This window comes from Carcharodon carcharias, chromosome 21 (assembly GCF_017639515.1).
Source record: "Carcharodon carcharias isolate sCarCar2 chromosome 21, sCarCar2.pri, whole genome shotgun sequence".
Classification (NCBI taxonomy): Eukaryota; Metazoa; Chordata; class Chondrichthyes; order Lamniformes; family Lamnidae; genus Carcharodon; species Carcharodon carcharias.
In genome coordinates this window covers 19,600,389-19,625,819 of record NC_054487.1, presented here as the reverse complement: position 1 = coordinate 19,625,819, position 25,431 = coordinate 19,600,389, and the positions used below count along the sequence as shown (strand labels likewise).

General features: G+C 44.3%; 1 protein-coding gene across 2 annotated transcripts in view; it reads left to right on the top strand.

The window, feature by feature from the left end:
* Window positions 1-25,431, top strand: part of nup205 (nucleoporin 205) — a 98,826-nt gene that overhangs the window by 53,684 nt on the left and 19,711 nt on the right. For both annotated transcript variants that reach the window (XR_005946470.1, XM_041216128.1), the window contains exons 25-34: window positions 1,451-1,525; window positions 8,135-8,292; window positions 13,425-13,505; window positions 15,065-15,256; window positions 16,724-16,973; window positions 19,083-19,181; window positions 20,327-20,475; window positions 21,494-21,685; window positions 22,871-22,992; window positions 25,091-25,229. Coding sequence is in view for 1 of the 2 variants with exons in the window: in XM_041216128.1 (XP_041072062.1) it covers window positions 1,451-1,525; window positions 8,135-8,292; window positions 13,425-13,505; window positions 15,065-15,256; window positions 16,724-16,973; window positions 19,083-19,181; window positions 20,327-20,475; window positions 21,494-21,685; window positions 22,871-22,992; window positions 25,091-25,229 (1,457 nt within the window). In the remaining variant the exon portion in view is untranslated. The remainder of the gene's footprint in view (window positions 1-1,450; window positions 1,526-8,134; window positions 8,293-13,424; window positions 13,506-15,064; window positions 15,257-16,723; window positions 16,974-19,082; window positions 19,182-20,326; window positions 20,476-21,493; window positions 21,686-22,870; window positions 22,993-25,090; window positions 25,230-25,431) is intronic.

The window sequence follows — 25,431 nt, the reverse complement described above, 5'->3', positions numbered from 1 at the left end:
CCTGCCAGTGGAAACATTTTCTCCTTATTTAGTCTATTCAAACACTTAACATCTTTGAACACCTCTATTAAACGCCCCTTTGACATTCTCTGCTCTAGGTTTCTTAATATTGATTGCACTTTTGCTTGTTTCTTGTTTGAGGATCACTGAAAGCTGTTTGGTTTCAGTGAATCAAGACAATTTGAAGTGACCCTCAGCCATTGTTCTTGTTGTTTCACTGCACTCAGTCCTAGGGTGCTACCAGTGCCCCTGAATCCTACACTGAGTGTATTGCCACCCTTGATGTGGAGATGTCACTCTTGTGTTTATGAGCTTTTGAATTTCGGTAGTCCTGTTCACCTAATCGCATAGAAATCGTGGGCCCTGTGGAAGCTCAAAAACTAACGTGGACCTGAGCTATATGGACCAGGGTTGTTGAGCTAGTTAATTTTGGATGGACCGGTAGTGATGGAAGGAGTGGGTTGTCTACAATTGGCCTCAGTTTGAAGGAGGAAAGAATTGATCATGGTACTAATCACCATCTCTGACTCCTATCCACATAAAATTGTTGGGTGAAGAAAGGATTGAGGATGCTTGAGATAGGGTAGTGATGCCAATGACGTAGCTTGAAACTATTTTGGGGATCAGTGGAGGGGAACAAATGCCCACGATAAAAGTTAAAAGAAGACTAGAAATTTTCACCTTTTGTTGAAGTGTGCCAAATGTTTCTAGTGAAGCTCATCAATTTTTTTAAAATTCATTTACGGGATGTGGACTTCACTGGCTGGGCCAGCATTTATTGCCCATTCCTAATTGCCCTTGGGAAGATGTTGGTGAGCTGCCTTCTTGAACTACTGCAGACCCTGTGGTCTCGGTACACCCACAGTGCTGTTAGGGAGGGAGTTCTGATCACTCTGATCTTTTTTCCGATTTCCACCATCTGTATTATTTTGCTTCAACAGAAAGTTGCTCCAAAGAACACTTATTTTTGCTTTTCATTGCCTTTCATCTGTTGTTTGCTTGGTATTGAATATCCTAAAGCAATAGGAATAATCACCTTTTAGCTGTACAGCATAGACAAAGCCAAAATCTGCACTTGGTCCTCCCAAGAGAAGCTATTGCATAAGAATTCCCCAGAGCAACTGCCTCAAAACAACTAAAGATAGACAGGAATTAGCTTTGTAGCATCACCCACATCTTAAGAGTAGATAATATGCTCTGATCAAGGAATCAAGCTTTCACTCCTTCATAAAAAGAGCTGAGTACTTTAGCAGGTCTAAGGTAAAAGGCTATGATGTTTACAGAAACAACATCCTCCTAAGTGGTCTATTTTGAGCCTTGCCCCACGCCCCTAACCCCTCACTGTTGAATTGGGCTACTTCATGAGCTACCTAAAGCTGTTCATTAATGTTATGTGATTTACAAAAAGTGTTGTTTTCTGGTTCATGTTGGTGCTGCTTTTATCCACCAGTTGATGCAGAGGGAAGCCTTGAAGAAGAAACAAGAAACGTCAGTGGGTTTCTACACTTTGACACCACCTCTAAAGGTATTTGCATCTCCTAACCAAGTGTCTGGCTCCACTTGTGCTTTGAGATCTACACACTTGGTTAGGGAGAAGAGGAAATTAAATGAATATTTAGCAGATTGCATGATATGGGAACGTGCATCAGTGTTTGCAGGCTTATTTAGTGTATTGGTACCAATGCGCAATAGGAATAATCACATTTAAAACAATGCACTTTGGTATCTGGTACTTTGTGTGATTACTCACACCATTACCAGGACCCATCAGTATTGCTCTGGTGTTAGTGAGCTCAAGATACTCTTGCCAGACACAAACCATGTTAGGAAAGGCAAAGTTTGCTGCAGGGGTTGGTGGGGGGTGTCCGCGGTAGAGTAGTACATAACTCAGTTGGGCTCTTGAGTGCTCATGTTGGCGCTGGCCTTGATGCTGCAGCCATGCTTTTTGGGTTTGTGCCAGTGAGTTGCTGACCTCAGCCCTACTGTCCAGGGCATGTCCTGACCCCCAACAATGCAGGACAGTATGTTGCATGATTTGGAGGGGAATTGCAGGCGGTGGCTTTCTATTGAGCCTCCTGCCTTGTCCTTCTAGGTAGTAGAGATAGTTGTTAGGAGTGACTTGTAAGACTAGAAGAAGGACTGAATTGATAGTGGATAAGAATGAAGAAAATAGTGCTGAAGTCTTGCATGGGACTGGCAAAAAATGAAATGCTGGCAGCACCAGCATTCTCCCAGCTCTACATGTTGTAATCTTGTAAGTTCTTTTTGAATGAGATATCGCCAACATCAGTGAAGTTATTTTACCTTGTTTATATCCTTATCAGATGTCTCATGTGCCTGTTCATACTTCAGTAGAACTTGCAAAGAAAAGCTTTTTGAGTATCTAAAAATGAATCCACCTGGTTGGCAATTTTCAGCAATCAATTGCTGGGTAGCAGTTTTTTCCTACAAGTATTCTCCTATTGATATGGTTGAAATGGAGTACAGTGGGAGAGTGTTGGTGATTTGAACTATGATGGTCTGTGAAATCTGATTATCCCAGGATGTTCCTGGAATGCAAAGGTAACCCCAGCTTCTTTCCTCAACTAAAGCCATCTTAAGCTGGTCTCCCCTGCTGCCTCCACCCTCGCCTTCAACAAGTGTGAGGAGTTCATGGATTTCTTTGGATGGTCTCAATTTTATTGACATTCAGCTACCTCTGCCTCTTCCCTCCTTTCCCTGGTCCATTTGGCCCCAGGCTTGCTGTAAGACAACCAATTCCCACCGCAAGCCCCCGCTCCCCCACCCTAGCCACAAGCTTGCATCTTTCTCAGGTTACTCTTTTATCTGTCCTCTCCAGACTCACCTTGCCCATGAGACCCAGCTCCTAGGAACATAGGAACAGGAGTAGGTTACTTGGCCTCTGAAGCATCTTCTGCCTTTCAGTGAGGTGAAGGCTGAAAGAGGCCTAACTCCATACCCACCTTTGCTCCATAGCACTTAACACCTTTGGTTAACAAAAATTCATCAATCTCAGATTAAATTGTTTGTTTTAAAACAAACATCAGTTGTTATTTGTGGAAAAGTTCCAAACTTCTACCGCTCTTGGCTTGAAGAAGGGTTTCCTAATTCACTCCTAAAAGATCTGGCTCTAATTTGTCATCTGAGAACCATAGCCCTAAAGCCCCTAACCAGTGGAAATAGTTTCTCCCTACCCGTTCCTCTTAACACCTTGAAAAGTTTGATCAAATCATCCCTTTATCTGTTAAATTCCAGAGGATACAACACTAGTTTGTTTAATCGCCTTATAGCTTTATTCTTGGAATTCAGGTATCATTTGAGTAAATCTGTGTGCCCTCCTTCCAAGGGCCAATATATCTTTCCTAGGGTATGGTACTATAATGCAGCTGTGGTCTAACCAAGGCTTTGTTTAGCTGAAACTTGATTTCTACCCTCTTGGAAAATGAAGTCAACATGCCATTAACCTTTAGATTATTTGAGTACCTATTCATGACCTCCTAAGTTTCTTTGGACCTCCACTGTTTTTTGTTTTTCACCATATTGAAAGTATTTTGGGTCTGAAATGGACTAGCTGACATTTGCTAGTTTTGTCCATTTACTTTATCTATCAATTTCACTTCGTAATCTTACACTTCCAGCTACACTGCTTAAAATTCTGCCTATCTTTGTGTCATTGGTACCTTCTGTTCTCTCAACCCTATTCCCCCCCAAACTCTTGACCACCCAACTTTCCTTTCTGGCTTCTGTATTAACTGATGTTAACAGTTTTCTCTCCTTGCTTTCTTCCCCTCCCTCATTCAAGCCTGCCGTCATCACCCCACACAAATAAAAAACAGCCCTTTACCCCTCCATCCTTGCAATCTACAGCTCCATCTCCAACCTTCCTTTCCTCTCCAAAGCCCTTGAACATGTTGCCACCTCTCGAATTTGTACCCATCTTTTCCAGAATTCAAATGTTTGAATTTGTCCAATCAGGCTTCTGCCACTGCCACAGGACCAAAACAGCACCCAAATAAACATCCTACGTCACTGTGACAAAGGTAAACTCTGCCTGCTTGTCCTTGACTTTTCTGCAGCCTTTGACACAGTTGATAATATTCTCATCCATTGCCTCTCCGCCGTTGTTCAGTTAGGTGAGATTGCACTCTCCTTGTTCCATTACTTATATATCTAGTCATAGCCAGAGAATCGCCTGTAATGGCTTCCCTTCCTGCTTCTGCATGGTTACCTCTGCTGTCTCTTATATTTCATCTACATGCTGCCCCTCAGCAATATCATCTGAAAACATGTTGGTTTTCACATGTACACTGACGACACTCAACTCTGCCTAACCACCACTCCAATGTCTCTAAATGATCAGACTGCTCGTCCACCACTTAGTACTAGATGAGCAGAAGGTTTCCCCCAATTAAATATATAATGGTTGGAATCATACCTAGCACAAAGGAAGATGGGTGTGGTTGTTGGAGGTCAGTCATCTCAGTTCTAGGACATCACTGCAGGAGTTCGTCAGAGTGGTGTCCTAGGCCCAACCATCTTCAGCTGCTTCACCAATGACCTTCCTTCCATCATCAAGTCAGAAGTGGGAATGTTCGTTGTCGATTGTACAATGTTCAGCACCACTTGTAACTACTCACATACTGAAGCTGTCCATGTCCAAATGCAGCAAGACCTGGACATTATCCAGGCTTGGGCTGACAAGTGGCAAGTAACATTCGTGCCACACAAGTGCCAGGCAATGACCTTTTCCAACAAGAGAGAATCTCACCATCACCCCTTAACATTCAGTGGCATTACTGAATCCCCCACTATCAACATCCTGGAGGTTACCATTGACCTAAACTGAACTGGAACTAGCTATACAAATATTGAACTAGCTACATAAATACTGTGGCTACAAGAGCAGGTCAGAAGCTAGGAATTCTGTATGAGTAACTCACCACCTGACTCCCCAAAGCCTGTCCACCATTTATAAGGCACAAGTCAGGAGTGAGATGGAATACTCTCCACTTGCCTGATGAGTGTAGCTCCCATAACACTCGAGAAGCTTGACACCATCCAGGACAAAGCAGCCCACTTGACCCCATTCTTAAACATTTACTCCCTCCACTGACTACATCTACAAGATGCGCTACAGGAACTCACCAAGGCTCCTTAGACAGCTAATGTGGTTCTGCTATTTAAGAAGGGTTATAGAGATATGCCAGGAAACTACAGGCCAGTGTCTCACAGCAGTAGGGAAACTATTGGAGAACATTCTGAAGGAGAGAATCTGTCTCCACTTGGAGAGGCAAGGTTTGATCAGGGATAGTCAGCATGGCTTTGTCAGAGGGAGGTCATGCCTAACAAAATTGATTGAATGTTTTGAGGAAGTGACCAGGTGTGTAGATGAGGGGAGTGCAGTTGATGTAGTTTATATGGATTTCAGCAAAACCTTTGACAAGGTCCCAAAAGGGAGACTTATAAAGAAGGCAAATGCACATGGGATACAGGGTAATTTGATAAGATGGATTCAAAATTGGCTTAGTTGTAGGAGACAGAGGGTGATGACAGAAGGCTGCTTTAGTGACTGGAAGCCAGTATCCAGTGGCGTACCACAGGGACCTGTGCTGGGTCCCCTATTATTTGTCATTTATATAAATGACATAGATGACTATGTGGGGGGTAGGATTAGTAAGTTTGCGGGTGACACAAAGATTGGCCGGGTGGTTAACAGTGAGGTTAAGTGTCTTGGGCTACAGGAAGATATAGATGGGGTGGTCAAATGGGCAGATAAGTGGCAGATGGAATTTAACCCTGAAAAGTGTGAGGTGATACACTTTGGAAGGAGTAATTTGACAAGGAAGTATTCAATGAATGGCATAACACTAGGAAGTTCTGAGGAGCAAAGGCGTTCGTGTCCATAGATCCCTGAAGATGTAGGAGCACGTTAGTGGGGTGGTGAAAAAGCCATATGGGACACGTCTTTATCGATCGAGGCATAGATTACAAAAGTAGGGAGGTCACGTTGGAGTTGTATAGAACCTTGGTGAGGCCACAGCTGGGGTACTGTGTGCGGTTCTGGTCACCACATTATAGGAAGGATGTGATTGCACTGGAGGGGGTGCAGTGGAGATTCACCAGGATGTTGCCTGGGATGAAACATTTAAGTTATGAAGAGAGATTGGATAGATTTGGATTGTTTTCGTTGGAGCAGAGAAGACTGAGGGGCAACCTAATCGAGGTGTACAAGATTATGAGGGGCATGGACAGGGTCGATAGGGAGCAGCTGTTCCCCTTAGTTGAATGGTCAGTCACGAGGGGCCATAAGTTCAAGGTGAGGGGCAGGAGGTTTAGTGAGGATGTGAGGAAACACTTTTTTACCCAGAGGGTAGTGACGGTGTGCAATGCACTATCTGGGAGGGTGGTGGAGGCGGGTTGCCTCACATCCTTTAAAAAGTACCTGGATGAGCACTTGGTACGTCATAACATTCAAGGCTATGGGCCAAGTGCTGGTAAATGGGATTAGGTAGGTAGGTATGTCAGGTGTTTCTCACGTGACGGTGCAGACTCGATGGGTCGAAGGACCTCTTCTGCACTCTGTGATTCTGTGAATTTCCAAACCCACAACCGCTACCATCTCGGACAGAGACAGCAGATAGATGGGAATGCCGCCACCTGGAACTTCTGCTCCAAGCCACTCACCATCCTGACTTGGAAATATATCACTGTTCCTTCATGGTCGCTGGGTCAAAATCGTGGAACTCCCTTCCTAACAGCACTGTGGGTGTACCTACACCACATGGACTACAGCAGTTCAAGAAGGTGGCTTCACCACCTTCTCAAGGGCAATTAAAGATGGGCAATAAATGCTGGCCCAGCCAGTGATGCCCACATCCCATTAATGACTATAACTAAAAAAATAAATATTGGAAAGACAAAAGTCATTGTTTTCTTCCCCCACCACAAACTGTTCCCTCGCTTCAGACCTAATCTCTCTTGCTATTAGCTCTGGGAGGCTGAACCAGTCTGTTTGTAACTTTGGTGTCATTTTTGACCCAAATGCGAGTTACCAGCCACATATCTGTGCCGTCACTACGACTGCCTTTTTCCGCCTCTGTAACATCACTGTAGTTCTCCCTTGCCTCAGCTGATCTGCTGAAACCCTCCTCCATGCTTTTGTTGCCTCTGGACTGTTGTACTACATTCCTGGCTGGCCCCCCAGGGAGAGAAGGTGGTATAGTGGTAATGTCGCTGGACTAGTAACCCAGAGACCCAGGCTAATGCTCTGAGGACATGGGTTTGAGTTTGAATTCAGTTATTAAATCTGGAAGAAAAAGCTAGTCTCAGCAATAGTGACCATGAAACTATTATCATTTGTCGCAAAAATCCATCCAGTTCACTAATGTTCTTTAGGAGAGGAAATTTGCCATCCTTACCTGGTCTGGACTATGTGACTCTAGACCCACAGCAATGTGGTTGACTCTTAACTGCCCTTTGAAATGACTGAGCAAGGCCAGTTCAAGGGCAGTTGGGGATGGGCAACAAATACTGGCTTTGCCAGTGACATCCACATCCATGAAAGAATTTTTTTTTAAATCCCACGTTCTATCCCCTGTAAACTTGCGGTCTTCCAAAACTCTGCTGCCTGTCTCCTCACTCGCACCAGATTCCATTCACTCATCATTCCTGTGTTTGCTGATCTACACTGGCTGCTTGTTAAACAACGTCTCTTTTAAAACTCTCATCCATGTTTTTAAAACCCTTGTTTTTAAAACATGGCCTTGCCGCCCTCCCAATCTCAAATCTCCTGCCACCTTACAACCCTCTGAGGATGCCTGCGCTCCTTTAATTCTGCCCTCTTCAGCATCCGCAATTTCCATTGCTCCACCATTGGCAGCTGTGCCTTCAGCTGCCTGGGCCCCAAGCCCTAGAATGCTCTCCCTAAACCTTTCCACCTTGTTTTCCACCTTTAGAGCTCTCCTTAAAACATATCAATCTTTTGATCGTCTGCCCTTCTACCTCCTTGGGACATTTTATTATGCTAAAGGGGTTAGATAAATACAAGTCGTTGTTGTAGATTTAGGCAGTCAATAATATTTTAAAATGCCGTTTCCTGTGAGTTTTGATACTTGATATGTTGCTTTTGATCTAGTACGTCGAAAGATCCTGAGTATTCTAGATTCAATTGACTTTCGCCAGGAGTCCCCAGAAGAGCTTCATTTGGATTTCTTTGATCGTGCCCAGATTGAACAAGTTATCTCTAACTGTGAGCACAAAAACCAACATGGCCAGACTGTCTGCAATGTGAAGGTAACTGATGTCTGAGTACAGCCTTGCATTAGCACTTTTTTAGCCCTCCCCTCCTGCTCCCGTATCCACATTCAGTCTATTTCCTGCTCATACCACACTGCCACTACATTTTTCAATTTTTAAAAAAAGGTTCTAGTATTCCTTCTGTTTGCATTTCCACTATGTCTGGAATTCAGCCCTATTGTATTCCCTTTACCTCATAGCCCCTTCCCTAGCATATTCCAACTGAGTCCTTATCATGCGTTCCTTCTATCTTGTGTCCATTCTTCCTGTTCATACTATCTCTACTATTCGCTCTCCTAGCACCCTTCTCAGATCTCCAGCTCTCTTTCCCCCCTGTATTGACTGTATGTTTAGTGCCCCCTCCCCTTGCCAATAGTTGAACATTCTTTGCCTTTGGCAGCAGTTTACTATTTCATCCTCACAGAATCGGGAAGACGATGGCGTAGTTGGACTAGTCATCCAAAGACCCAGGATAATGCTCTGGGGACCCGGGTTCAAATCCCACCACGGCAGATGTTGGAATTTGAATTCAATAAAAATCTGGAATTATAAGTCTAATCATGACCATGAAACCATTGCCGATTGTTGTAAAAACCTATCTGGTTCATTAATGTCTTTTAGGGAAGGAAATCTGTTGTCCTTACTTGGTCTGGCCTACATGTGACTCCAGATCCACAGCAATATGGTTGACTCTTAGAGGCTCTCTGAAATTGCCTAGTAAGCCACTCAGTTGTAATAAACCACTACAAAGTCTCAAAAAAGGAATGAAACTGGACGGACCACCTGGCGTCAACCAAGGCACCGGAAACGACCACTGCATACCCAGCCCTGCCAATCCTGCCAATTCCTCCTTACTAACATCTGGGGGCAAGTGCCAAAATTGGGAGAGCAACATAGTCCACGGAATCATAATTTAGAGATAATGGCCCAGACACCACCATCACCATCACAGAGTATGCCCTGCCCCACCGGCAGCACAGACCCAGCAGAGGTGACAGCACAGTGGTATACAGTTGGGAGGAAGTTGCCTTGGGAGTTCTCAACATTGACTCCGGACCCCATGAAGTCTCATGGCATCAGGTCAAACATGAGCAAGGAAACCTGCTGATTACCACATACTGCCCTCCCTCAGCTGATGAATCAGTGCTCCTCCATGTTGAATACCACTTGGAGGAAACAAGTGCTGAGAGTGACAAAGGCACAGAATGTACTCTGGATGGGGGACTTCAATGTCCATCACCAAGAGTGGCTCGGTAGTACCACTACTGACCAAGCTGGCCAAGTCCTTAAGGACATTGTTGCTAGACTGGGTCTGTGGCAGGTGGTGAGGGGAAAAAACATACTTGACCTCAACCTCACCAACCTGCCTGCTGCAGATGCATCTGGAGTGACCACTGCACAGTCGTTGTGGAGACAAAGACTCGCCTTCAGATTGAGGATACCCTCCATTGTGTTGTGTGGCACTACAACTTTTCCAAATGGGATAGATTTCGAACAGATCTAGTAACTTGAGACTGGGCATCCATGAAGCGCGGTGGACCATTAGCAGCAAAATTGTACTTGGACACAAACTGTAAGCTCACAGCCTGGCATATCTCCCACACTACCATCACCATCAGGCCAAGGGGTCAATCCTGGTTCAATGAAGAGTGCAGGAGGGCATGCCAGGAGCAGCATCAGGCGTACCTAAAATTGAGATGTCAACCTGGTGAAGCTGTGACAAAGGACAACTTGCATGCCCAACGGCATGAGCGACAAGTGATAGAACTAAGCGATCCCACAACCAACCAATCAGAACTGAGCTCTGCAGTCCTGCCACATCCAGTCGTGAATGGTTATGAACAATTAAACAACTCACTGGAGGAGGATCCTCCACAAATACCCCCATCCTCAATGGGGAGACCAGTATAGCAGTGCATAAGATATGGCTCTTTTTTAGCCAGAAGTGCTGAGTGGATGGCCTATCTCTACCTCCTTTGGAGGGCCCCAGCATCGCAGGTGCCAGTCTTTAGCCAATTCAATTCACTCCACGTGATGTCAACAGCTGAAGGCTCTGAATACTGCAAAGGCTATGGCCCCTGACAATATTCCGGCAATAGTACCCAAGATTTGTGCTCCAAAGCTTGGCACGCCCTTAGCCAAGCTGTTCCATTACAGCTTCAACACTGGCAGCTACCCTGGGGGCTACCATTGACCAGAGGCTGAACTGGACTAGCCATATAAATACTGTGACTACAAGAGCAGGCCAAGAGGCTAGGAACTCTGCAATGAGTAACACACCTCCTGTGAAAAATTGCCCAGGTATATCCTGTACACAAAAAGCAAGGTCAAATCCAACCCAGTCAATTACCGCCCCGTCGGCCTACTCTCGATTATTAGTGAAGCAGTGGAGGGGTCATCAACAGTGCTGTCAAATGGCACTTGCCTAGCAATAAACTGCTCGTTGACGCCCAGTTTGGGTTCCGCCAGGGCCACTCAGCTCCTGACCTCATCACAGCCTTGGTTCAAACAATGATGAAAGAGCTGAACTCCCGAGGTGAGGTGAGAGTGACTGCACTTGACATCAAGGCCGCATTTGACCGAATGTGGCATCGAGCCCTAACAAAACTGGGGATCGGGGGAAAGCTCTCCACTGGTTGAAGTCATACCTAGCACAAAGGAAGATGGTTGTTGGAGGTTAATCTCAGTTCCAGGACATCAGTGCTGGAGTTCCTCAGAGCAGTGTCCTAGGCCCAACCATCTTCAGCTACTTCATCAATGACCTTCCTTCCATCATAAGGTCAGAAGTGGAGATACTTGTTGATTATTGCTTAATGTTCAGCACCATTTGTGACTCCTCAGATACATAAGCGGTCCATGCCCAAATGCAACAAGACAATATCCAGGCTTGGGCTGATAAGTGGCAAGTAACATTCGTGCCAGGCAATGACTGTGTCCAACAAGAGATAATCTAAACATTGCCCCTTGACATTCATGGCATTACCATCACAAATCCCCCACTATCAACATCCTGGGGGTTACCATTGACCAGAAGCTGAACTGGACTAGCTGTATAAATACTGTGGCTACAAGATCAGGTCAAAGGCTAGGAATCCTGTGATGAGTAACTCACCTCCTGACTCCCCAGTGTCTGTCCACTATCTACAAGGCACAAGTCAGAAGTGTGATGGAACATTCTCTACTTGCCTGGATGAGTGCAGTTCCCACAACACTCAAGAAGCTTGACACCGTCCAGGACAAAGCAGCTCGCTTGATCGGCAGCACTTCCACAAACATTCATTCCCTCTACCATCGATGCACAATGGCAGCAGTGTGTACTATCTACAAGATGCACTAGAGGAATTCGCCACGGTTCCTTAGACAGCACCATCCAACCCACGACCACCACCATCTAGAAGAACAAGAGCAACAAAAAAATAGGAATGCAACCATTTAGAAGCTCCCCTCCAATCTGCTCACCATCACTTGAAAACTTGGAAAAAATCGCCGTTCCTTCACTGTCGCTGGGTCAAAATCCAGAAGCTCACTCCCTAACAGCACTGTGGATGTACCTACACCACGTGGACTACAGCAATTCAAGAAGGCAGCTCACTACCACCCAAGGGAAACTAGGGATGGGCAATAAATGCTGGCCTAGCCAGCGAAGCCCACGCCCCTGAATGAATGAAAAAAGTTTGATTTTGCAGGATAGCAAATGTAACAAACAGCCCAATAGCCTGTCAGGGTGACCTTCTGCTGGAAGTTGTGTAAAGTTGGTTCCTTTGAGTTTAAAAAATATCTATTTAAGATAAGCCAAATACTTATTTGCACGATCGCCAAATATTTGAGTCAAACTATCAGCCAATTAAAATGTCAAGCCAGGTGACTCTTGGACATGTAACCCAACTGAGTTTAAAGTGGAAATTGTTTTTGTTGGTCAGTCCTGCGTATTGGTGCTCTGACTGAGGCTTCTACTTCATAACCCGGGATCATGACAGCCTTAGTCTCTGATTTGGTTCCTTCGCCCTCTCCCATATAAGCTTACCTATCTTTCATCTTGCACCTTTTCTGATATACAGTCCCAACTGCTCACTCTTACATCTGTTTGCTCCTCTTCCTTCACTGACAATGGCTTTGAGGGACTAACAGTAAATGCTTTGAAATGGCGATTTGGATTATGATATGGGGTAAATAATTATTGCACATGCCTGGATATTATTGAGTAACAAGATAAGAACAGTTGACTTCTGTTTTTCCCCCCTCAGACTCAGCCATATGATCACAGTCTAGTTTAATTCATCCATACTACTGTGTGATGTTTTAGACCAGAGCAGAGCACAGTCACTCAATTATAGAAAGTTGCCCATCATTGGCACTTGTCTGCCTAAAGTAGGATCTAGCTCTATTGCCCCACCATTTCGGGGAGCAGTAGGCTTTGCCCATGGCCTAAACACCAAGGTCTCAGCTGGCTGCGGCTGGGCCCCTTCCCGGGATTACAGGCTGCGGCCCAGCAGGGGAAGGATCGTGTGGTGCCTCAGCAGTGGTGACAGTATATGCAAGGGTGGGTGGGGCTCTCAAGCCTTGGTCACAGCCCACCTGGGAGGGGACTTGATAGGTTGAATACCAGGAGCATGATTCCTCTTGTGGAGGAGACCAGAACTAGGGGACAGAGTTTAAGAATGTGAGGCCTCCCTTTTGAGATGCAGATGAGAAGAAATTTTTTCTGAGGGTTGTTGGTCTGTTGAATTCTCTAACCCAGGAGAAGGATTTTGGATTGGATTTATTGAATTTATTCAATATTAAATTCATTGAACTTATTCACGACTTACTTAGTTAGATTTTTGATAAGACAAGGGGGCAGATGGAAAAATGGGTTTGGGACCACTATCAGATCAGCCATGATCTTATCGAATGATGAAGCAGGCTTGACCTCCCCCTGCTCCTATGTCCTATGTTCCTATGTAAAGCACTCTATAACTTTAATGTAAAGAGCTGCCTGCCCCTTCAACTATTTTCCCTACTGTTGTAACGATGTCTGACGAAGGCTGCAAGCTACCTGCCTATTGCAGATCAGGTATTGGGGATGCCATCTTCAGATGTGTTGAAATCTGGTGTTACTAGTTTTCACTATGAATTATTTTACATTGCAGCTCCTTCACCGAGTACTTGTTGCTGAAGTGAATGCCCTGCAGGGAATGGCAGCCATAGGGCAAAGACCTTTACTAATGGAGGTGAGACTCTGTGCAATGGGTTACTTGTTTGCTCCACTTCATTGTCTATTTATTGTTAAAATAAGTGGGGGCTCCCTGCCCCAATCCCCAATACATCATCATTTTATTTAGCAGACAGCTGAAACTATTCATAAAGCTTCCAGAATTTCAGATTAACTGTCTGTATTGAGTGAGTTGATCTGTGTTGTGATGCAGTCTGGATTGAAGAGCTTGCTGATACATGGCGAATGGCCATTTGGTTAAAGCCCCAGAGGGTAACCAGTGCTGATGGAGTGTCAGTCTTGGTTCAGTAGTAGCACTCTTACCCCTGAGTCATAAGTCATGGGCTTAAATCTTACCCAAAAATTAGAGCATGAAATCTCTGCTGAGACTTGGGTCCAGTACAAAGGGAGTACTATACTGTCGGAGCCATTTGGAAAGAAGTTAAATGGACTGGCCCTGTCCCGCAGGTGGATGTAAAATATCCCATTGTACTACTTAAAGAGCAGAGGAGTTCTACCTGGTGTCTTGACCAATATTTATCCCTCACCCAACATCATTAAAGCAGATTGCATGGTTATTTACCAAATTAATGTTGTGGGAGCTTGTTGCTCCTGCGTTCTCTGCTGCATTTTCCTACATTATGACGGTAACTACTTTTCAAAAGTGCTTCATTGGCTGTCAAGTGTTTTGGGAAGTCCCATGAAAAGTACTTCAGAAATGTAATTACGCTCAAGCAAAGACTTAATGTCAAGAGGAGTGGTACAGGGATGTTGAAATCAAGATAGTTCAGTTTGTCCAATATGTGGAACTGAGCCCATAGATCAATGATTCCTTCAACCAAAGCTTTTAGCTTTTGGAACAAGTGAGGGTGAGGTTAAGTCGAGAACAGCAAGTAGAAAAGGGCAACTTACTCTGCTGCAAAAATATCTTATTCATAAGAACAGCATGGGTGCTTTTAATTTGCAAATATTCACAGAATCACAGTGCAGAAGAGACCCTTTGGCCCATCGAGTCTGCACCGTCACATGAGAAACACCTGACTTACCTACCTAATCCCATTTACCAGCACTTGGCCCATAGCCTTGAATGTTATGATGTGCCAAGTGCTCATCCAGGTACTTTTTAAAGGATGTGAGGCAACCCGCCTCCACCACCCTCCCAGACAGTGCATTCCACACTGTCACCACCCTCTGGGTAAAAATGTTTTCCCTCACATCTCCCCCTAACCCTCCTGCCCCCACCTTGAACTTATGCCCCCTTGTGACTGACCCTTCAACTAAGGGGAACAGCTGCTCCCTATCCACCCTGTCCATGCCCCTTATAATCTTATACACAAGCTTGTATTGTCTGCATTGTGTTGACATATTCACAGAGGATTTCCATCTAAACTTCTCTCTTGGCACTTTTCACACGTTGTCAGAACTGCTGTGAATTTCCCAAGTTTCCAGATTGTTCCAAATTCCCAGTCTTTGTTTTCACTCCAGCCTATTTATCTTTTGAGGAGAGAAGCCATTTTGCATGTTGCCAGCTGAATACGTAGCATGCCTTTTTCCTAATGTTCTGACCATGTTGTTCAGGAGATAAACACGATCTTGCAGCACGTGGTGGAGAGGAACAAGCTGCGGGAGTGTCTACACGCCAAGCGGCACATGTTGGAGTCGTGGCGCCACCTCGTCGAGATCATACTTGCAGCGTGCCCACTGGATCTGATTCAGGAAGAGGACAGGCAGCTGGTCATCCGGGACCTTCTACATGAACTCCATGACAAGGTGATGCAAAAATGTCCTGCCGCAAGCTTCTATCATTACAATGCAGTTTATTAATTGTAAGCACTGAAATATTAACAACTAAATTTCATTGGTAAACTGCAAACACGATTTCTTAATTTCTCAGTATCTATAACCCATATATCATCAGTCAGGAGGATAGGACTTGAAACAATTCCCTAAACATTGTAAAAATCAGTTCATTTTTATTTCTTTTTGCTCTCTAGCTGTGACCTAACCAGAGCTTTTTTTTTGGAGTATTGCATCCAGTTCTGGTCACCACACTTTATGAAGGATATGAGAGTCCTTAGGAGGGTGCAGAGGCATTACCAGATTGGTTTCGGGGATTTTAGCTACAAGGTTAGGTTGGAGAAGCTGGGGTCTTGTTGGAGCAAAGGAGATGGAGGGGCGATTTGATGGGTGTATATAAGATTATGACAAGTCTGCAAAAGCTAGATGAAGCAAAACTTCCCATTAGCTGCAGGACCAAGGACTAGGGGATACAGATTTAAAGTTTTGGGCAAGAGATACAGGGGAGGGGATGTGAGGAAAAAACTTTTTTACACAGTAAGTGATAGTGCCATTGGAGAACTGTCATGGACTTGATGGGCCAAATGGCCTCTTTTTGTGCCCTAAGTGACTGTGATGACATTAATATTTTTTTAATTAGGCTGTTTGCTGTTAGGCTGTCCGACCCATTGATTATTTAATTGTTTTCTGTATCAGAAAAAAATACTATCTTTGCCTCTTGTGCCACCAGCAAGAAAGGTAATTGCTTTCTGGGTCTCTGTTTCACGCTGATGTTGGCAGATCGGGCTCAGCTCTTGAATGTCACAAACCTCAAAGTAGGGAAGATTCTCACCTCAATGCCAAGTCCCATACTCAGTATATCTTTTCCCCAGCCAATTTCTGAATCTATCTCACCCCACAAGCAGAGTCCATTCACAATATGTGCAGCAGCATCACGTTGCTGAAGTATTTCAGTTGCACTAGTGTTAAGTCGGCATGGATTGTAGATTTGGAATACCCTAGATCTGTGTAGGAGTGATGCTTCAACCTGTTCCTTGCGATTGGCATCTATTACAGATGAGCAACATTTTAATAGAGAATGTTGGTAAAGGGGAAAATCGAGGTCATACAAGTAGAGAAATAGAATGACCTATAAAATACTTGGGTTGAAAACAAGAGACAGTTAAATGGCAGAAGTGATATTAATACGAGACAAAAAGACATGAGAGAAATTTTTAAAAAGACATAGAAAGTGTATGTGAATAGCTGAAGGGGAAAAGATAGAAAGGTAGCTTGGGTGCCTGCTAAAATTAAATAAAGGCAAGAGAATACCAAGTGTAAAATAAATTGAGATACGGTAGGATTGCAAAGAGATGCTTGGGAGCATATATTGATCAGCTTATATCTTATGGTGCTGTGTAGTCTGATTGTTTTGTGAGACTCTGCCTCTTTCCTTCTTAGATCCTCAAAGAGGAGGCTGCTCAGGAACTCATGCCCGTGGTGGCTGGAGCAGTGTTCACTCTCACTGCTCACCTCAGCCAGACGGTGCGCAGCGAGCAGAAACAGGCACTCAGCATCCACTCCCAGCACGTCACCATCCTCGACGGCAGCACCACATCAGCAGGGGAGGTATCAGCTGGCTTTGCCTCTATTGGAGACTCTTCTCTTCACATCATCCTCAGGAAACTCTTGGATTTCATCCTCAGAACCGGTGGGTTCCAGTGAAAGTGACACCATTGTTTATTGTGCAGTGTAGTACATGGAGCAGTAGGCGGATCATGTAGGAATTTTTTTTTTTTGTTCTTCATCTGCGTTACTGTCAGTTAACAGCAGCACTGGCATGGGAGTTAACAGATTAGCTATCAATGCATCATTACTTTCCTATTTCCTTTGGGGGAGTCCAGAACAAGAAAACATAATCTTGAAATTAGATCTAGGTCATTCAGAAATGCTGTCAAGAGAAACACTTCTTCATTGAAAGGGTAATTAGTGGAACTCTCTCCCGAAAAAAGCGATTAGGGGTGGGGGGTAGTCAATTGAACATTTTTGTTTGCTAAGAGATATTGAACCCGTGGAGATGGAGTTGATGTACAGATCAGCCTTGGTCTAATTGAATCGTGGAACAGGCTCAAAGGGCTGAAGGACCCACTTCTGTTCCTATGATTTTTTTGACCCCCTTTACAAAGGAATATTTCAGGATTGAGATCAAGAGCCATTGCCCTGACTTTTGTTCCTCTCTCATCTCTTTAGCCCAGGAGGTCATAGAGTCATTAGGGTAACAGAAGGAGGTCATCAAACCCATCTTTGGATTTTTAAAAAATTAATCCATGCTTATGTACAGTATTCATTTAAATCCCTGACTATTGAATATTATTGTTTGAGTTTTTGAGTAGTCTGAACCCATGCCCTTACTGACTTCCGACCTATGGACAAAAAGGGGAGAATTTTCTCCCGCTGGGGAAGGTTTGAGCGGGAGCAGGCGCGCGCAGGCGTGCAGCTGATTGCTTGTGCACAAAAGAGCGCAGAAATCTCCCTGCGGCACAGAGCTGCCTCGGGGAGATTAGTTTGATTATGAAGAATTAAAATATTAAAAGAAAAGATTATTCAGACATGTCCCTTCGTGTGACAGTGTCGCATTAGCTGGGACATGTCAATGAATTTTAATAATTTGTATTCAATTTATAAGCACTTCATGAAACTTCATCCCGCCCGTATGACTCTTCAACAGAACTAAGGAAAAATAGAAATGCTGTTTTTCTTTAGTTCTGATGAAGAGTTATGCGGACTCGAAACGTTAACTGTGTTCCTCTCCGCAGATGCTGCCAGACCTGCTGAGTTTCTCCAGGTATTTTTGTTTTTGGCCCAGACAGCCAGTTTAATTAGATTACTAACGGCCTTAATAGGCCTTTGACAGTTCGGCGGACACGCAGCCGGTTCCTGTGCACGTCCGCCCAACTGAAGATGGGAATGACGCCGGGATGCACGCCCAATGTCACCGCACGTCGTTTTACGTGTCGGCGAGCGGGAATCGCCCCCGCACACCGACCAGAAAATTCAGGCCATGCTGTTTATAGGGGAGGATTGTGGAACATTGCGTAAAATTTGAAATTTTGGAAACTCAGGAAATATTGTGAGACCTTTATAATAATGTTAGGGTGCAGAGAATCGACCAGTAAGGAACAGATATGTTGTCTACTCTTTATGCACTGCCTTGACCAACTGCTCTCAGGAGCCACAAAAAGGCTAGCCATGGATGAAGTTGGACTATGTGGCACTTGGCTCTTGTACTTTGGTTCTGTGTTGCTGGTGGATTTACTGAATGGTGTTTGCCCACAGCAGATTCAATTTTATGTGAGAAGTTGCAGTTAACAACCTAGACCACTAGAGGGATTTCTAAGATTCCCTCAAGCCACTGCTCCTACATTGGCAGACTTTGTCCTGACCTCATGCACCCACAATTTTTAAAATCTAATTTCCTCTCACATGAGGAAGAAGTTACATATAACCCAGTGCACAGAAGCAGGCTGCTTCAGTCTCTGAACTGTTTCTACTCTATGATCCTCGTCGTACATGAATTACCTCCATATCTCTCCAGTCTTTCTCCCTCATGTATCATGTATCAATGCCATCTGCTTCAATCGCTCCATGTGACAGCGCGTTCTATGTTTTGTGTATATTAAAAAAAAAAATTCCTACTAAGCACTTTCTTTGGTTTGTTAGTGACTATCTTATATTAATGTCTACTACCTCAGGGTAACTTACCTTGTGTATTGGCCATGGTGATTCAAAGAAGCACTAACACTTCCATTTTTGCTGACAGGTGGGGGGTTCCAGCGTGTAAGAGCACACCTGTACGGAGCACTGCTATATTACCTACAGATGAGTCAGAAGCCGGATGAGCCAGACACATTGGAAACAGGTGTGTAGCTCTCTGTAAGGATATGAATATTGCAAGTGAAAGTGATAGCAGTTTGTGAACAATCATTTTCCTTCTTTTTGCTCATCTGAGTGAGGGATTAAAGCCAAAGAATGGAACATGTTCTGTCTCAGTAAACCCATTGTCCCATCAGGCACTCTCAAGTCTTTTACAGTACAGCCCATTGCAGAACAAAACTCTGTCCTGTCCCAAGGTTGTGCCACAATCATTCCATCAGTCTAGGCAGATCCCAGATGTATAAGGACAGTTGTGAGGATGGCTCTCCTGTCCAGAGGCCAGTTGAACAACTCAAGTGGTCAATTAAGGGTCCCACCCCATTGTGGTCTCCACCTTGTGGGGAGACTACCTGGTGAATCCTGGTGCCCCTTGCAGGCTCAGGGTTGGGTGGGGGCAGAAGGGTCCCTCCTCTTCGGGCACTCCATAGTCTGCAGAGGAGTCCTTGCTGGTAGTGGCCAACTCTGCAGAAACCCCCTCCCCATCTGACCCCCTGTGCTGGGCCTATCTGACTGACCCCCATGCCCCCAGACTGCACTACCTGGTCAGGAGGGCTACCTGCTCCTGTGGCTTCTACTTCAAGGGTATAGTCCTCAGCAGTGGTCACCACACTCAGACTTTTGTCCTTTAAAGGGATGGAGATCATGAGTTTCCCGATTGCTGACAAGTATAGCCGGTGAGGGGGTGGTCCCACAAACAGCCAAGGCCCTCTAGCGCTGATAAAATTCTAGCCTAAGTCCCAGATTGCTGTGTGCTCGTGCACCTTAGAGGGAATGTTGGCCTCTACTGTGATTGGGCAATAGAGATCCAGATTTCAATCAAGGTTAGATCCTAGAGTGAGTGATGAGCTGTTTTGAACCAGCTGGTTAGATTTTATGGATACCCATTCAGTAACTGGGGAAATGGAACCAGACAAAAGCCTGACTTTCAAATCCCACATTGCTTTCAAAGCTCATTCTGCACATGTGCGCTGCCCTTTTTAAAGATGCTGCCCTGTTGATTGATCTAGAATGTTCCATCATGTCCCAGAAGCGACAAGTGATTGCTCCCAGTTAGAGGGAGTTTAATCCTACTGTTTGCCTTGAGTCTAGCCGCTTAACATGAATTTTTCTTTTTTCAATTGGGTGATACAGGGCACAAAACCATGTGGCAGAGGCTCACGGCTCCGGAGGATGAGTACACTAAGCTCCGAAAAGACAACATGAACATCATAGAGAGTTATGGGGCATCATTGATGGAGGTTGTTTGTCGAGATGCTTGTGATGGGCATGAAATCGGGAGAGTAAGTCTGAGTGAACACAACATCCAGGGTTAGGATTTAACCGTTCCAGAATTAGATGCTTATACATAACACAGACATTTCATTCATTTATAGTAAATATGAGAGTCAAACTGTGCTTGCGTTTCATTAAATATCAGAAACGCTTCAGAATTGAAATTAATTTCAACATTCCTTTTTGTCTCCCACCACAAAAATAAACCTTGACCCTTCCTCCAAACGCGAGGGTGGAGGCTCCCGATTGGCATGTTGGATACTTGCATCATGTACTTTTAATATAAACTAGCAAATACAATTGATTCCCGTTCTTATCTTATCCCGGGTGGCAGAAGGGGCACTATATTTTACTGCACCGCCATGTGACTGGGATGGGAAACCAACTTAGGTTCCTGACTGCTGCTTAGTGACTCCTACCACAAAGTGTAGATGTTAAGTATAAGAATGGTTGGACTCGGCTGTGATACCTGAACAACCTACCCGACTCTCTTTATTGGGTCACACATGAAGACTGGCTCCTTGGGTAATGACTCCAGAGAGCTGCTGGTACACATGATTCACACCACCATCTTGTAGAGGGTTTTAGGATGGTGTCAAAAATGGGCAAAAAGATGGTTGAGTACTGCTCACTTGTGGACTACTATCCCTCCCTTTGTCTTTCCCCCCAGCCGTTATATTTCCCCCCACTCTCTCCGAGGTGCTTTGTCCAGCTATGGATCTCTAACATGAACAATGACTGACAGGAAAATGAGTCTCTGATCCATCCAGCCTACTCAACTGTGATGATGTCTGCATCATAATATGTACACTCCTCACCCCACCAGTCCAGGAGATCAATGGCTCTGGTCAAAATTTTACAGCATCTAATTTTCTTCTGAGCTGATCTCTATGCAAACCATGCACTATCAACTCTGTCAAGGGGTTACTGGGGATGAATTGAGGTGACGTTTACCCCTGTGACCCCAACCTGTTTCTCATTCACCGCCCAGTATGACACTTCAGTAAATCGATTTTCCTGTTTCAGATGCTGGCACTGGCGGTGATGGACCGGATTGTGGCTATTGACCAGCACCAGCTGTGGCTCTACTACCTCGCTAATACCGGCTACCTTAAAGCACTGACAGACAGCCTGACCCAGGATGACACCACTCTTCAGAGCATGCTCAGTCCCAAGCCTCCTTTATTGAAAGCCTTGTACTTGTATGAATCCAAAATGGTAAGTGTGTGTACCTGCTTCTTGAAGTTTAAAGGGCATTCATCAAACTAGGAAGTGACTGCATCAAAAATCCCTCTTCTACTCCAGGTTTGGACAAGATTTTCATTTCAGCTTTAATCACCAGGTAAGTTTAACCATTTTGGGCCCATTTGATTGGCTCCATAAAGGGGCTGAGTTGTCCTCAGCCATTTTGAACGTGTTAACAGTGAGAAATGGACACAGTACAGTTCTAGATAACAGCTCCTTCATTCAGCACTTGACTGAAGTACTAGTTGATACAGGTATGTCCAATGGTGGAAACTGCTGGAGCCATTCGAGTGCCAGTAAACCATATCACACATGTCAAGTTTATTGGCTTCTTCCCTACCCTGTGGCTTTTTGGTGCCCATTGGTTGAATAAGAAATCGGAAATGGGGAACATAATGACAGGATATAATCTGCTATGTCAGCCTTACTTGGTATCATGTTTAATATTCAAATATTTTATCGAGACATATGGTAAGATTCCAGCAGGCAGGTAGTTTTAACTTGGGTAGAGGATTGCATGTCCCACCTGTCATTCAATTTGCCTGTCCTCTTGTGCACCGCTATCGCCTGTGCCCTTCAAATCCTATCTTGGGGCAGGCGGTCTGATAAATTCGGGACTTAGTTTGGGGGCGGGTAATAGGTATTCTGTTGTGGTTTTATGACAATTCATCAGCTTTATGGTCAGTTTTACTGATGCTGGCTTTTTATTTGGATCTTTTCAACCGCATTGAAATTCTTAAATTACTACTCTGGGATTTGAACTCCTGTTGTCTTGATTATTACAGTACTCCAGTAGCTTAATCATTCCTCAAGATATTGTACTTAAGTGACTACTATGACATTGGAGAAAGAGATTAAGTTGGGCCACCTTAACCTATATAATTTTTAGATGCCTTTCTACTGCACACTTGATTAGTAACTGTCATTTGTAGTAATTGTTTGAGTGAGGAGGTTTATCTGTAACAAAGTCTACAGTGTATATTTAGATGTTTTCGTCTGAGTGTTGCATGCTGCAAGCTAGAAACTTGAGTGTCTTTTGTCTGTATTAGTTCTTGCACAGCCTTTTAATTTGATTTCTAACACCAGACAAATGTTTTTCCTTGCAACTATTTGTTTTTAATTGACCATATTAAGTTTTCCCTGTAACACATTTACCAGGCCTTCTTGACAAGAGTGGCTAAGATCCAGCAGGGAGCCTTGGAGCTTCTGACAGCAGGCGTTATTGTGCGCCTGTCCCAATGCCAGGTCTACGATCACCGGCCTGAAACGGAGTCACACAGGTAATAAGTACAGGTAGAGTTAGTGAAGTTCATGGCATTCCTTCATGTAATGGTTTGCGTGGGTGTGTGCTCTGGGTTGGGCTGGCCCTTTTGCCAAATTCAAAACTGTCAGGGCGAACAGTCGGGGGAGGATATGGGTTCTGGTCCCTGGTGTTTAGTTTGTGTCAGGTGAAAATGAATTAAAATCATTGCAACATTGATTAATACTTACATGTAAAATAAAATGAGAAAAAAAATTAATCTATTATTTTTGGCTCCCCACAATAAATAATTCACATTGCTTCTGAAACAAATGAAGGCTGCTGATTCAATGTCTGAGTGGTAAATGTGGTATTATGCACGTGGTATTCAGCCACCCAGTTAATTAGGTCCCTGGCTAATTTCTGGCCTGTCTGGAGATAGCTGATTAGTCAGATTGCAAGAAGTTTTTTTTGAAAAAGTAACAGAGAGCTTTGATGCTGTTGATGTGGTGTACATGGACTTCCAAAGGCATTTGGTAAAATGACAGACAACAGACTTGTGAGCAAAGTTACAGCTCATGGAATAAAAGGGACAGTAGCAACATGGGTACAAAGCTGGCTGAGTGACAGGAGACAGCGATTATTGGTTAATGGACGTTTTTTGGTCTGGAGAAAGGTTTGTAGTGGAGTTCCCAGGTGTTGAGACCTTTGCTTTTCCTGGTGTATACTAATAATCTAGACCTTGGTGTGCAGGGCATAATTTTAAAGTTTTCAGGTGATAAGCAACCTAAAAGCATTGTGAACCGTGAGGAGGCGAGTGTAGATCGTCAAAAGGACATAGACAAATTGATGAAATGGGCGGACAGGTTGCAGATGAAGTTCAATGCAGAGAAGTGTGAAGTGATTCATTTTAGTAGGAAGAACGTGGTGAGACAATATAAAATAACGGGTACAATTCTAAAGTGGGTGCAAGAGCAAAGGGGCCTGGATGTAATTGTGCTGAAGTCATTGATGTGGCAGCACAGGCTACGCGAATGGTTAATAAAGCATACGGATTCCTTGGCTTTATTAATAGGGGCATGGAGTACAAGAGCAAGGAGATTATGTTAAAACTTGTATAAAACACTGGTTGGCCTCAACTAGAGTATTGTGTCCAGTTCTCAGTGCCACACTTTAGGAAAGATGTGAACGCATTAGAGTGCAGAGAAGATTCATGAGAATAGTTCCAGGGATGAGGAACTTCAGTTACATAGATTAGAGAAGTTAGGACAGTTTTTCCTGGAGAAGAAAAGGTTGAGAGGAGATTTGATAGAGGTATTCAAAATCATGAACGGTCTGGGCAAAGTAGATAAGGAGAAACTGTTCCTACTGGTGGAAGGATCGAGAGTGAGAGGGCACAGATTTAAGGTAATTGGAAAAAGAAACAGTGGTGACATGAGAGTTTTTCATGCAGTGAGTGCTTAAGATCTGGATTGCACTGTCTGTGTGTGTGATCAAGGCAGGGTCAATTGAGGCATTCAAAAGGGAATTAGATTATTATCTGAAAAGGAAGGATGTGCAGGGTTAGCAGGAGAAGGCAGGGAATGGCACTGGATGAATTGCTCATTCGGAGACCTGGCACAGATATGATGGGCTCAATGGCCCCCTGAGCTGTAACAATTCTGTGATTCTGTAGTGTTATTGCGATTGGCCAAAAGACCCCTGAGCATCAAAGCTGGGTGAAAACAGGTCAGTCTGTCAGGCCAGGAATGGCTTCATTCGACTCCTGACCTCAGATCTTCCTTGGAGCCACTCTTGGGCTGTCTCATTCTGGGTAAACTGTGCTGCAAGCTGAATATGCTTTCACATGAGCAGCTGCAGAAAATGACACTTTGGTGACATCAACAGAGGGAGCCTTGCACTTCCAGACCTTGAATCTGGAAGATCAATTAGACAAATTAGAGATCAAAGCCATTTTAAAGCAGTTGTTCACAATGATCATCATTATAAAGGATGGGAATACTTTGAGTTACAAATACTGCCACCGTATTCTCCTCCGCCAGTTCAGTATGCTGTACATGTTTTCTTCACCTGTACTTTTCTAGGGATTTGCTGGCCTAATTTAGTACAATGTATTTATAGTTTTTCTTTTTCTACAGTATGTTTTGTGCAAGAGACCCATCAGGATTTATCCCAGCTCCTGTGGAGCGATATCACCAGATTCTGCTCCCAGCTCTTCGACTTTGCCAGGTTATATTGACCTCCAGCATTGGGAAACACCAGCTGGCTGCGGGACAGGTAACTACATCAGAAATGACTCCTCCATTCTGATCAACAATGCAGTTAAGTGCTAAATGCTCAAAAATGCATACGGTTAACTCTCACATTCCCAGCTCTCTTTCATTTGTGATGTCCCCACGTCCCCAAAGAATAGCTTGCTGGTGCTCATTGTGTAGCCATCTGGATGAAGCATCCCTGCTATGGGAGTATTCCTGAAGAA